This window comes from Erigeron canadensis, chromosome 1 (genome assembly GCF_010389155.1).
Source record: "Erigeron canadensis isolate Cc75 chromosome 1, C_canadensis_v1, whole genome shotgun sequence".
In the NCBI taxonomy this organism is placed as follows: domain Eukaryota; kingdom Viridiplantae; phylum Streptophyta; class Magnoliopsida; order Asterales; family Asteraceae; genus Erigeron; species Erigeron canadensis.
The window spans coordinates 55,780,148-55,792,659 of record NC_057761.1 but is presented as its reverse complement, the minus strand read 5'-3'; the positions used below and the strand labels follow the sequence as shown (position 1 = coordinate 55,792,659).

Sequence of the window (12,512 nt, the reverse complement as noted above, 5' to 3'; positions counted from 1 at the left end):
CATCTATATAGACCAGGTTAAATTTCATTATTAATCTCGAAGAATTTTACATATATTATACGAGTTGAGTTTCCACTCTCATTATTGTACGAGTTTGACCATACTGTATTTTACCAACATTTCATTATTAATCTCGTAGAAGTTTACATACATTAATCTCAAACTAGTGTCATTAGTTGCACAATACATAAAACTTGTTGGAAAAATTAAATTTGATCCCATAAATAAAGTTTTGGTCGTTTTTAGTTTATTGTACTTTAACAGCTCTTTTTTTTCTTTTCATTATTCTCAAACTAGTGTCATTAGTTGCACAATACAGACGATGCTACTACTACTACCAATAATTATAATAAAATAACAATTTATAGGAGATACTTTTTAATTGTCATCATATGGGACTAGGTTTAGTCGAATCCATTGACCAAAATCATGATTATGCTTTGTTTACTACTTATGAAAAAGGAAATGATTATAACCATTTTAGGAAACACATGACAGGGGCACGTGCACAAACTCATTTCACATGCTATGATTATTAGGAAGGAACCACGAAATCTTTGGTCCAAAAGATATCATCAGAAGCATTTTTCTGAATTTTAATATCAAAGAAGGTGTTTGGTTGATAAACTTGAAATCATAGAACTCATAAATTTATTCATATTACAAACCCAACCAAAAATGATGGGTTTCAAAATCCAATTTCATTCCTAATTAGAACCCAAATTCATAATGATTATTTCATGTAAGAAACCAAACCAGACGCCATTTTAGTTTATTGAATTTACGGTAATAATAAGAAATCGATAATGAGAAGGTAAGTATAAGAACCAAAAGGTAAGGACAAACTATAAATATATGTAAAAAAAAAATTAAAACACTAGCTCGTTGCAAGTTCATGGAACTAGATGAGCATGCAGCCGGACCCTCTTTAGTTATTATCGTTATTAAATATAAGTAAATGCGATAAGAAGTTTTGAGGAAGCTAGGCGTGCATTGGCGGCTAGCATACATGTTCATGATTACAAAGGCAGACGTGAATTAAACATTTGGCGACTATGATATGATTTTTCTTTTAATAACTAACAAATATTAGTCATTGGATTATAAGTTAGTATATATCAATCAAAAGGATTTAAATCTCAAACCGTCACATAAAAAACCTTTATTAATGGAGACATCTTCATGTCCAAAAGAATATAAAGAATGTGTGAAAATTTTACAAAAAGAAGGGTTTTTGATCAGAAAATGAAAAATTATTATCGGAAAAACAAAATGTGACCTGAAATGAAATCTAAACAAAAGAATCATATTTGTATAATTTCTGAAAATTTATTAGATTTATAACTTAGTAAAAAATAAAATTAATACAAGTCATACAACTATATTCAAACTATAGTTAATTACAAAGATCATATATCCGTGTACTTTGTCAAAAATTAAAGTTTTATCCTTATCATTTAATTATTGTTTTGATCTTTTAATTTGGAGCTCGTCAACAGTTTCACTACAAAAAAAAACAATCATTTAGAGACAAAGGTAGTGACTCACAATTAAAAGTCGCTATTTTGCGATGTGAATAAAGACTTGTTTAGCGACACCTTTCTTGTCATTGTCGCAACTTAAGTCGAAAATCGAGTCGCAAAATATTTCAATTTTACAAAGTCGCAAATGTTGTAGCAAATTAAGTCGCAATTTTGCGACTTTCTTAAACATGTGGCTAACAATATCGTAATCTTGCGACTTCCTAATATACATTGCTAATGGCGGCGTCAATTGGCGTCATTTGATTAACTCATCTCTAAAGGTGTCGTTAATTTGCGTCTTCCTATAAACGAGTTGCTAATTGAGTCGCTTAGCTTTTGATGTCTTATTTGTTGCTATGGTGTAGTTAATTTGTGATATTAAAAGATATATTGGTATTTTAATGTTTTAGCTTTTTGTTATTTTGACTAAAACTTTTTTAAGTTTTTTTCTTTCAATTTTGTTTTTAATATTACAAAAAGGACAATAATTGGTTTCTTAAATAAATAAACATTAAACTGAATATATAAATAATTTTTACATACTTTATATATCAAAATATCTATTTGTTAGACGACTTCACAATTAGCGTCTTTAAATTAATTTTTTATTTTTTATTGAAAATATAAAAATATCATCAATGAAATATCCTCTCAGTTTGTCTATAACTCCACACCAGAGCTCAACCGTATTTTTTCATTTTCTATAAAATCTCAAATCTATCAATCGAAGCTCCATGCTGAATCTATGATATCCGCCGCAGTTAGGAGACCGTACCGCCACCACCTCCGCGACCTTACTTTCACCACCACAACAACCGTACCGCCACCGGACTGTAAAGCCATCGCCGAGAGGATTATACCGCAATGACGATCTCCACTGTGATTTTAGACCGATCGCCCGTCATGTAAGTACTCTACCGCCATTTCTATACAGTTGAAGATTAGTTAGGTTAAATGATATGCCATCTAGGATTTCAATTATTATGAGTATACTATAAATCAATCAATCAATATATATATATATAATATGTATATATTATAGCTATTTTTAGATTTTTTTTGTGTGATATGTTTGAAATTATTATAAATATACTATAAATCAATCTATAATATTTGCCTGATAGAATTCTAGGGTTTTGGAACTAATTTTGAAGCAGTGTAATTACTTTGCCTCATTATTTGTTTCACTTAGTTGTATCAAAAACTGTCATGAGAGAGTCTTTAGTATGTAAATGACTATAATAGTTTTGCAGTCACTTAGTTATTATAAAAGCTGCCATGAGCAGTTTCTAGAAGTTGGAAGATCGACGAAAGAAGTTTTAGCTAGACTTAATCATAAGTTATCTCTCGTCTTCTGTTATTATGAAGAGTGTGTTTATTAGGTGAATGAAATGACATATGGTTTCAACCAGAAGGTCCAAGGGTCCTAATGTTTTGACTGCAGTTTCCTCTAGTCGTTCTGTATCGCTTACAGCTCCATCGCAGGCAAATTTTATATCAGAGCCTTCAAACTTTCAACAGAGGTTTACATAGCAATATTTCTTTGTTTTTGTTTAAGGACGTAAATTTTGTTGGGTAATATGGATTATGCATATGTTCCTTTTTCAGGGAATCAAGAGAGCCCCTCCCCGGTCGAACTTTTCCCTCGATAGTTTCTTCTAGTCAGGTTCAAATCTCTATATATTATTGCCTTATTTTGTCATCTTTGTTTTTGTTTGACAGGTTTCTGCGTAGCATTGGTTTCCACTACAGGCCTGGACTTTGTTCCGGTTTTATGAGGCATGTAAAGCTCTCAACATTAGTTGTAGTGCTGGGCTCACTGAGATTGAGCAGGTATATTTTCTTCTAAAGTTAGCTTTCGTCATTCTTTGAAAATTTTGTGCAAGTTGACCGTTAGTTTTGAATTATTGCAACTTAAGCATTGTCCAGAAACGAATCTCTAAGTTCAACTCCATACCATTCCAATTTAACCTAGATATCCTTATGGTTAAAGTTTATGATTTTTTGGATATTTTCAGGGGAATTTGCGGTAGGTTGTTGTGGTTATTTGTTTTCATTTTACTTTTCTGTTCAACGTAAAAGATTAAGTGTTCAGTTGCATATATTTACTTGTCATGCTTATATATGCAGAGATGACTTTATTGGACAAATGTTTGACCTAATCGCAAAGATTAGGTATGTAAAATGTGTTGCTATTAGTTTTTAGCTTATCCTGCTATAAGGAACGCACATTAGAACTCTCTGTATGGTTCAATGCGAGAGACTCAATAAGACTGCAAAGGTTTTAGCTTATCCTGCTATAAGGAATAAACGTAGAGTGCAACATCCAGAAAACTGGTGCAATGATTTTTGTGTCTTCATAACATGTGTTTTCACAACAGATTCAATGCGATTAAGCTGTACAATACGAATGGAGAAGGTGGTGAATGATATAATGAGTTTTGCTGGAGAAGATTTATGTATTTATGCTTCAAGTTCATTGATGGAAGATTACACTATATGGAGCTAAACTCACTTCCGGGAAAGTTGGCCAATGATGCAGGTCTAGTTTCTTTTGGTTCAATAATTTTTTACATGAAATTAAGCTTTCTTTTGTAAATTTATATGCAATTGATTGTGTTGGTTATTATGCAGATGGTAACATCCCGCATCTGATTGGTTTTATTCCGAGAGAAAAAAAGTTTCTTTTACTTTAGACAATGATGCATCGGGTGAGTTTGTACGGTTTGCTAAAATTCAGTGATATATAATCTATTTGTGTGAGAAAGTTAGTACTGATGCTAATTGGAATTGCTCAAATCTGATATGGGCTATCCTATTTATTACAGTTGGTGGAGATTGTGGACAGGGGTACTGATGCTCGTAATTTCTTGCTGGACATTATGGACAGAGGTACTATCTTTTTCTTAATGTAGTATGAGGATTTAGAGTAACCAGACCTCTTTCAAAGAAGTATCTTGAATGCCTTATGGAAAAGTTAGTCAATTAGTTATTTATCTATGTACTTAAAATTTTAATATATATCATATATTGTAGGACCCATCTAGACGTTTATTTTAATCACGATTAACCCGTTAACCAATACATCATGGACTGTCTCATGACCCTAATCTCGATATACTGATCATGACTCGAGTCTATCCTTATGTTTTAACCTATTTGTGTAGCTTGTAGGATGGGCAGATAATGAAAATTCGACCCATTTACAAGCCTAGAAGGCTAGAAGCATGTACTCCCATAAGTATCTATGTAAATATTACTGTAGCCTCTTTCTTGTATATATTTGGACTCATTCCACTTCAGGAGTGTCCAGTTGTCCACTTGAGTTAGCATGGAAACAATTAACAAGTGGACTCAAAACATCCTTATGCCCCCTAGTATGTATCAAGGAGAAGTATAGTTATCGTTATCGTACTAGTGGAAGGTTCATGCTCTGGTTGTATGCAAGACGTGTTCAAATACAAAAGAGTCTTTCTTAGGGTACTTGGTAATCTCATGACGTATTGCTTTTTTGTCTTTCAGGAACTAGATGGCAAAACAAGATATTTTAGAACTGGGTTTCAACACAGATGTGACAATTCAGAAGTGTCTGAAGAGAAAAGAGGGTTTCAAAATAGATGACAATTCTGAAGTATCTAGAGGGACAAGAAGTGGGTTTAATCTATAATAATTTTTGATGTTTAGTTTTTAATTGAAGTTACTTTTGATGTTAATTGGCAATAACTAACTAACTTAATGTATAATAGCTTGAATTTGAATGAGAATTTTCAATTTTCGTTTGTGTAATTATCAGTTATTTAGCTCAAAAATGATCCGTTTTGATATAAGCAAATCTTTGGCATATAAAAAGAGAAAAATGAAACGACCATGAAAATTTAGCTATTATTGGCGTCAGAAATAGCGACATGTATAGCGACTTATTTAAAATTAGCGACTAGGTTAACGTTGTAGAGAACGTGTTGCTAAAAAATTTTAGCGACTCTATGTAGGAAACGCTATTATTGTCGCTAGTTTTAGCGTCTTACATTATATGACGCAAAAATCTGCGACTTTTTTCTAGAGACTTCTTACTTGACATCGCCAAGTGTGTCGCTAGCTTTAAATATGTCGCTAAAAAAGTCGCTAAACATGACGCTAAATGACATTTTTCTTGTAGTGTTTGGTCCAAAAACATTGAGTATTTGGCCATATTCGTTGACTTTTGGATCAAAACTGTTGACGTGACTTCAAAATCAAAGATTAAAACCATATCAAAAATAGGAATGAAAAACCCTTAATTTTTTACAAATCACTGAAAAGATAGTTGTAATTAACTCTACAAATTAACTAAAATTTACTGTATGTACGTTGATATTTCAAGTAAACCGTATGCTTAATTTTCCTACTTTTTTACGGCCTTTCTGAGACTCATTACTTACCACATCAACTCTTCTCATAGCTAGCCCCTTTCGAGGCTTAATTATTTACTGCACATTTACTCTTCTTATTTGCATCTACAGTATTTCCACCCATATTTGCATTATCACCACTTATAACATGCTTTTGGTACTATTAGTAAATATATACTAGGATGAAAACATATAAATAAAGACATATGTACAAAATAGATACATACAGACTTATATGTATTGGGCCAGTCAATAAAAATATAGTATATGTCAAAAATACAGAAATAAATACTCGTATGAATTTCACAATTCATATATATATATATCATGCGTCAACTTATAAGCCACATAATGTAATCATCTTGGATACATCTAAAGGGAATGATAATCTTCATATTATATCAAATTATCAATCATCCTAGACATTATGCTAACTACAAAATCATGACATGTGACCAAATCAAATAAGAGATTAGAAAGAAAACAATAAATATTGATAGAATATACATGTCATTTTTTCATGGTTTTAACTTTTAAGGAGTTAGAAAAATCGATGAAAGGATTAATCATTTTTCATATCTAAATATATATGCAGTTGAAATGCCTAAAAATCTTGTATCACTTTCGTTTGATATATATATATACACACGAATTATCATTATCGGTTATGTTCATTTATTAACTACTCTTGCTGGTTTAATTATTATAATGAAAAAAAGAATAGATATAGATATAATCATATAAGAATGTAAATGCACCTACCGCAAAGGCAAATTTCAAAGCAAGTTCTCATGAATATTGATTTCACTGACAGCTTAATTCAATGTAAGCAATTTAAGTTCATGATCCATTTCATTTGATACACACATCAGTACAATCTTCAACGAAAGATGCAGGCATGCATTAATAAAATAAACAAATGATGATCAGACACCAATTAAATTAAGCCAAAACAATTAAAACAAGATACTGTAAAATCTATATATATACATGTCATCATTTTCTTCATAGATATGATCTATCTTTTTATTTCCGTATAATGCACTGTACGTCTAACATACAACATATATATTAATTTAATAAGCTCGTCAAATAACTGAATAATGTGTGTGGTTGTATTTTAACTTTAAAAAAAAAAACATTTTCAGTAAAGGATATTGATTGTAGTATATACTTTATCTTTTTAACCGGAAGGTAATTTAATTGTTCTTTAAACATAATAGACAACATGTGTTATATTGTACGTACGATAGAACCATGTGAAACAAACAATGATCACAAATTTTTATATACACGTACATATATAGTTACGTTATCTTTTTTTCCCTCATTAGTCATTACCAAAGCTATGATGATGGAATGAAGAATAAATTGTTTAATATGGTCATTAAAATTGCATTAAACTAAAGTAGTGATGAGTGGCACTAGCTTGTTTTATATACTCAACTAGAAACTTTCAAATCCCGATGGGTTTTTTAACACTTAAAAAGACAACTGTTGTATCTCCAAACCCCATGTTGTGAATCTTTGACATTTGACCAGACACTCCCGGGCACTTATTTCATTTCATGACTCTACTGGATAAATAACACTTATAGATACAAAAAAAAATATTATTTTTCTCTGCCTGTTTATATATTGTCAGTAGTTTTTTTCTAATAAAGGTACGATAAATTATGAACGTATAAGGATAGTTTATTTATTTATACATATACACATATATTTTCATTGATATTGGCACTTCAATTTAGGACAGTACGTACGATAACTTCAGTAATCAAGTATAACCAGCAATTACCTTATATATATGTTAGTTGAACAAAACTAAAGTAATTAGAAGAGTAAAACCAATAATTTTCTCACACTTAAATGTGTGGGAAAAAAAAAGTTAACACTATCAAATGTTAAAAATATATTAATTGTTTACATTTAGAAATATGAAAGTCAAAATATCTTTTAATTAGTGTGAAAATATTTAACATTTGTTTATATTTATATAAGGATAGAAAATTATTATTTTTAAAATTTTCACTTTTTAAATGTGAAATTTTAATACATAATTTTGAATTTGATAAAATCACAATTTTTCTCACACTTGACATTTTTTGTTGTAGTGAGATGTTGCATTTAGTTTATAAGAAATAATGATAAATGTAGATGCAAACACACAAGGGTTACCATAATACCATATATTTCACGGATATGTGTCATGATGTGATATGCAGTTGTGGAACTGCGCGCATATATATATGGAATACGAGTAATTAACAAAGAGTTGAGATAGACTGGTATAGTACATGCGTGTACGTACATGCATATATATATATATATATATATATATATTATATATAACTAGATTAGTCTTTATATCTTACTTTTTGTTGATTTCTCGTAAATTATATATAATCTAAAGAATCATAAAAGTTGAGATGAATGATTATATATTATAATAAATTGAAATAAAATATCAACAAAAGCAAAAGGTATTAAACCTTATTATAAAGAGAGAGTTGTAAAGGTGAGAGCATATAATCCTATAATATAGAATTATAAACTGGTGTTCGCAATGTTGTCTCCTTGTCCAATATCAAAACTTTCAAATAATCCCGTTTACATTTTAACTGTTAGCATTTTTCTAAAATCACCACAAAAACTAAAAGTTTCCAAAGATTCATCCGAATGCTTAATGGTCGAATATTATTTAAACATGCGCGGGGTCATGCGATCAACACCCATAACCGACTTTTTTTTATGTTTAAGTGAATATATTTAATGCCATTAAACTGATGACGTGTCAAGCTCCTAGACCAAAACGATATGAAGATGACACGTAGAAAAAATGCGACGCGGCAAGCAAAAAAATATGTCACATATGCACTTGAAAATAGAGAATTATATAGATATAGATATAGATAATACATTTAATTTATATTATGCGTACAAATTCATATTCATACATATATATAGTTGTCAAACAGTCATGAACAGGATCAATTAGTATTAGCATAGTAATAAATTGTACCTTTGTTTACTCAGACAAGGAGCTAGCCAGTGAGGAAAAAGAAAACATAGAATATATGATCGATCGATCTATACTTACATGTAGTTACTACATGTACATATATACTTGATCCACTACAACAATGTTGCATTTTTCACACTTTTAATTAGCACGAACAAATTAAAAATTTTGTCACGCTTTTATGTGTGTAAAATTATATAGAAATAAAATAGTGTAGAAATTTCTCCACACTAAAAAGTGAGACACTAAAAGTGTGTAGTTCACACTTTTAGTGTGGACTTTCACAATTATTTTGTAACACCTTATTTGTCCACGGTAACTAAAAATTTAGTGTGCACAAATGAGGTGTTACAAAATAATTATAAAAGTCCACACTACAAAGTGTGAACTTTTAGTTATACACTTTTTAGTATTGAGAAATTTCTACACACTTTTATTTCTATATAACTTTACACACATGAAAACGTGACAAAATTTTTAATTTATTTACACTAACTAAAAATGTGGATAAATAAAACATTATTTGTAGTGATCATACTTTTCTATAACTATGTATACAAACGTATTTTCTACATCATTACGCTTATCTTTACTATTTAATAAAGTAAAAGCCTATTTTTATTTTTAGAAAGTTCTGTCTTTGAAATACCGAAAGTGCCCTTTGACATTTTATGTTTTTAATAAATTAATTTACACTTCAACCCTTATCTTCTAAAATATTTTCACTATCATCTTTATATCAACCTATAATCCTACAACATTTGACACCGCCACCACCACCAATAATACCATCACCGACAACACAAAACCGTCGTCCCCGCTAACGTCACCGCATTGCTCGGGTACCATGCTCGTATCAACTAAAACAAAGTTCAAACGAAGAACAATATTGCATAAATGGATATACGTTAATTAGCAAGTACTTATTTAAATTACTTGGATTGAAATTTACATTCACATAAATGACATTGCTTGCAAATTAAGATAATAACACAAATTAACTAAAACATTACTTATTAATTAGAAATGATGTTAATATTTAAAACACTTTTCAACATCATTACATGATATATATTCCTAACGTACACACTAATACAAACTACTCCCTTACACTATAAATGATGTCAACATTTCCAACATCATTCATATTCCTAACACACTAATTAACACAAGCTAATTAAAACATTACATTATAAATGATGTTATTAGCACTTTGAAAATACATTTCACCATTTTCAAAGTGCTAATAACATCACATACCTAATTAATTAATTAAACCCCTGCAATTTGATCTAGCTTGTGCTACACTTGACAAAATCAAATCAAATTAATTAACATGACACACAACATTAATTAAATTATATATCACGTGTAGATGGAGTGATGATGGTCAACAGCTAGCTAGCAGCAGAAGCATGCATGTGTTTGAAAGACAAAACATTATTCCAAATCTCAGTGAAGGCCCGGATTATGATTCCATGATAATACGGAGAGTTGAGCTGCAAAAAACAATTCAACAGCTCTCTCAAATCATCTTGTCCGTATATCTCTTTCTCCATTATCATTTGCAACATTGACTCCCGGAAATCTATGTACGGGTCATCGGAATCTTTCTCCACGGCCAGGCTGTTGCCGCCGATCCGGCCAAACCCTTGAACGGCTCTTAAGCTTCTCACTTCTGAGTCATGATCGTCTACCGGAGAACCTGACGTTGTTCCGGTTGTTGTGGTGGTGGTGGTTGATGGGGTTGTATCCCATGACGTGGCGGCGGAGGAGTGGTGGTGGTGACGGCTGCCGGAGGAGTAGTAATAATGGGAAGAATGGCTGCTTTTTCTATATCTGTTGCTTGGTGGTGGTTTTGGGTTGAAGATCTTTGAGAGTTTTATTCTCCGGCAGCCGCTGCCGCAGCCGACGGCGACCGCGGTGGTGTTTACTATGAGTTTTTTCTTGATGGTTGGCATTGTGTATGTGTGTGTGTGTTTTTTTTTAAGGAGTGGGAAGTTTAGTAATTTCTTTTGTTTATGAACGTTTTTTGTTCCTATTTATAAATTGGCCGGGTTATTTATTTATTTTTGGTTTACCAACAAGTACATGCTAACGTCACAGTACCTTCGTTTACAGTTTCGTGACAGTCCAATCACGAGGATCTTTCTATACAAAGAAAAAGAAATCGAAAGGAAAGAAATCATTTGCTATTTTACTCCTTTTTCCACGTAAAGTTATATAACATCTTCTAAACGTATAAATTAAATTCCTGTTTATATGTTTGTAAGGTATCTAATAAATTAGTATGTAAATAACAAAAAGGTATTACGGTTATCTTCGATGGGGTCTCCTTAGTTGTATATGAATATTCTTTGCCATTAAAATTTGTCTAAAAGTAAGATTTTTTAATGTATATCTTTACTAGGAGATAATCCTCTCAAGTTATTATCATGTTAGGGTAATTTTGGTCTTTAGATGAAAATCAAAAGTCAAGATTCAAAGATAATGTTTGAATGTTAACCCTTGATTTTTTCATTCAAAGATCAAGACTCCCCAACTTGACTGATCAAGTTGGGGAATCAACTTGAGGAAATCATCACCCGTCTTTACCTAAAGGCTAGGCTATCTCCAGTACTATTTTTTTTGTTTGTATATTAATGTAATGATATGTAAGGATGTTTGTATTGTTGGAGGTAAAATTAAAAGATTTTAAAGATTTATAAAAATATAATGTGTCAGTTCACAAACGCCCTTAGCATCGGAGATAATCTAATATGTAAACCAGTCAATGTATATATGTGTCTAGAAATTTTATTTATTTTTTATTTTTTGTTTGAAGAACATAAATTACATAATTTTTTAATCTCACATTATACAAATTAATTTGTTCATTGAACAACCCGGCCCACACACACTTTGTTTGATATATCATATATGTGTCGAAAATAGATTTTTTTTTTATAAAAAAAATGGGTTCACCCTTTTCTTAAAGCCGTACATCGTTCTTACACACCAGTTCCCTGCCTCCCTCGATGCCAAGCACATTGCTTGGATGACGTCAATTTTATATATTGGTTTATTCTTTGAGAGAAATTTATATTTGAAAAGTATGCTTTATGCAAATGTATACCTAATTATTTACTTCATATTCGATAGTTAATTGATACTCAATTAGATAGTTACTATTTAAATCATTTTTAAAATGATTATATTGCTACAATTTCAAATTTTCATTTTCACCAATTATAAAAGAGTATATATATGATCAGAAAGTAAGAGGTCTTAGGTTCAAGACTTAGGAAGTACATAGGTAGTCTTTCTATGAAGGCTTGGCTTGGGTATACCCAGGTTCAAGTCTGAGAGGGCAGGTTTACCCCTATTGATCGTCGTGCCTTCGGGCGGATTAGTAGGGGGTTTTCCCCCCATCAGGTATATGAAATAGGCATTTTTATTTCAAGGAAGCTCTCTAACGCGGACCCGATTAAGACAACATATGTTAGACCTCCCGCTGTCGAATCACAACACGAAGTTTTCAAGCGAAAATCACCTTTCAAAAAAATATGATCAGAAAGTAAGAGACTTTGAAGAATCAAC

The 12,512-nt window shown here is 31.1% G+C and overlaps 1 protein-coding gene and 1 long non-coding RNA gene across 9 annotated transcripts; one reads left to right on the top strand and one right to left on the bottom strand.

The window, feature by feature from the left end:
* Nucleotides 1-2,177: 2,177 nt before the first annotated feature.
* Nucleotides 2,178-5,309, top strand: LOC122607263. 8 transcript variants are annotated; one of them, XR_006325024.1, is made up of 8 exons: nucleotides 2,623-3,046; nucleotides 3,132-3,154; nucleotides 3,246-3,356; nucleotides 3,654-3,698; nucleotides 3,905-4,065; nucleotides 4,158-4,234; nucleotides 4,352-4,415; nucleotides 5,046-5,309. It is a non-coding gene; the product is annotated as an uncharacterized LOC122607263 (long non-coding RNA). The 8 variants fall into 8 exon arrangements; XR_006325021.1 differs by adding an exon at nucleotides 2,178-2,428 and having other exon boundaries at nucleotides 2,906-3,356; XR_006325023.1 differs by adding an exon at nucleotides 2,179-2,428 and having other exon boundaries at nucleotides 2,968-3,356.
* A 4,922-nt stretch (nucleotides 5,310-10,231) lies between these two features.
* LOC122586112 (transcription repressor OFP6-like) lies at nucleotides 10,232-10,931 on the bottom strand. Its single transcript, XM_043758220.1, has one exon. It carries the CDS (start codon nucleotides 10,892-10,894, stop codon nucleotides 10,331-10,333), a length of 564 nt encoding a protein of 187 aa, XP_043614155.1. The 5' UTR covers nucleotides 10,895-10,931; the 3' UTR covers nucleotides 10,232-10,330.
* Nucleotides 10,932-12,512: the final 1,581 nt, after the last annotated feature.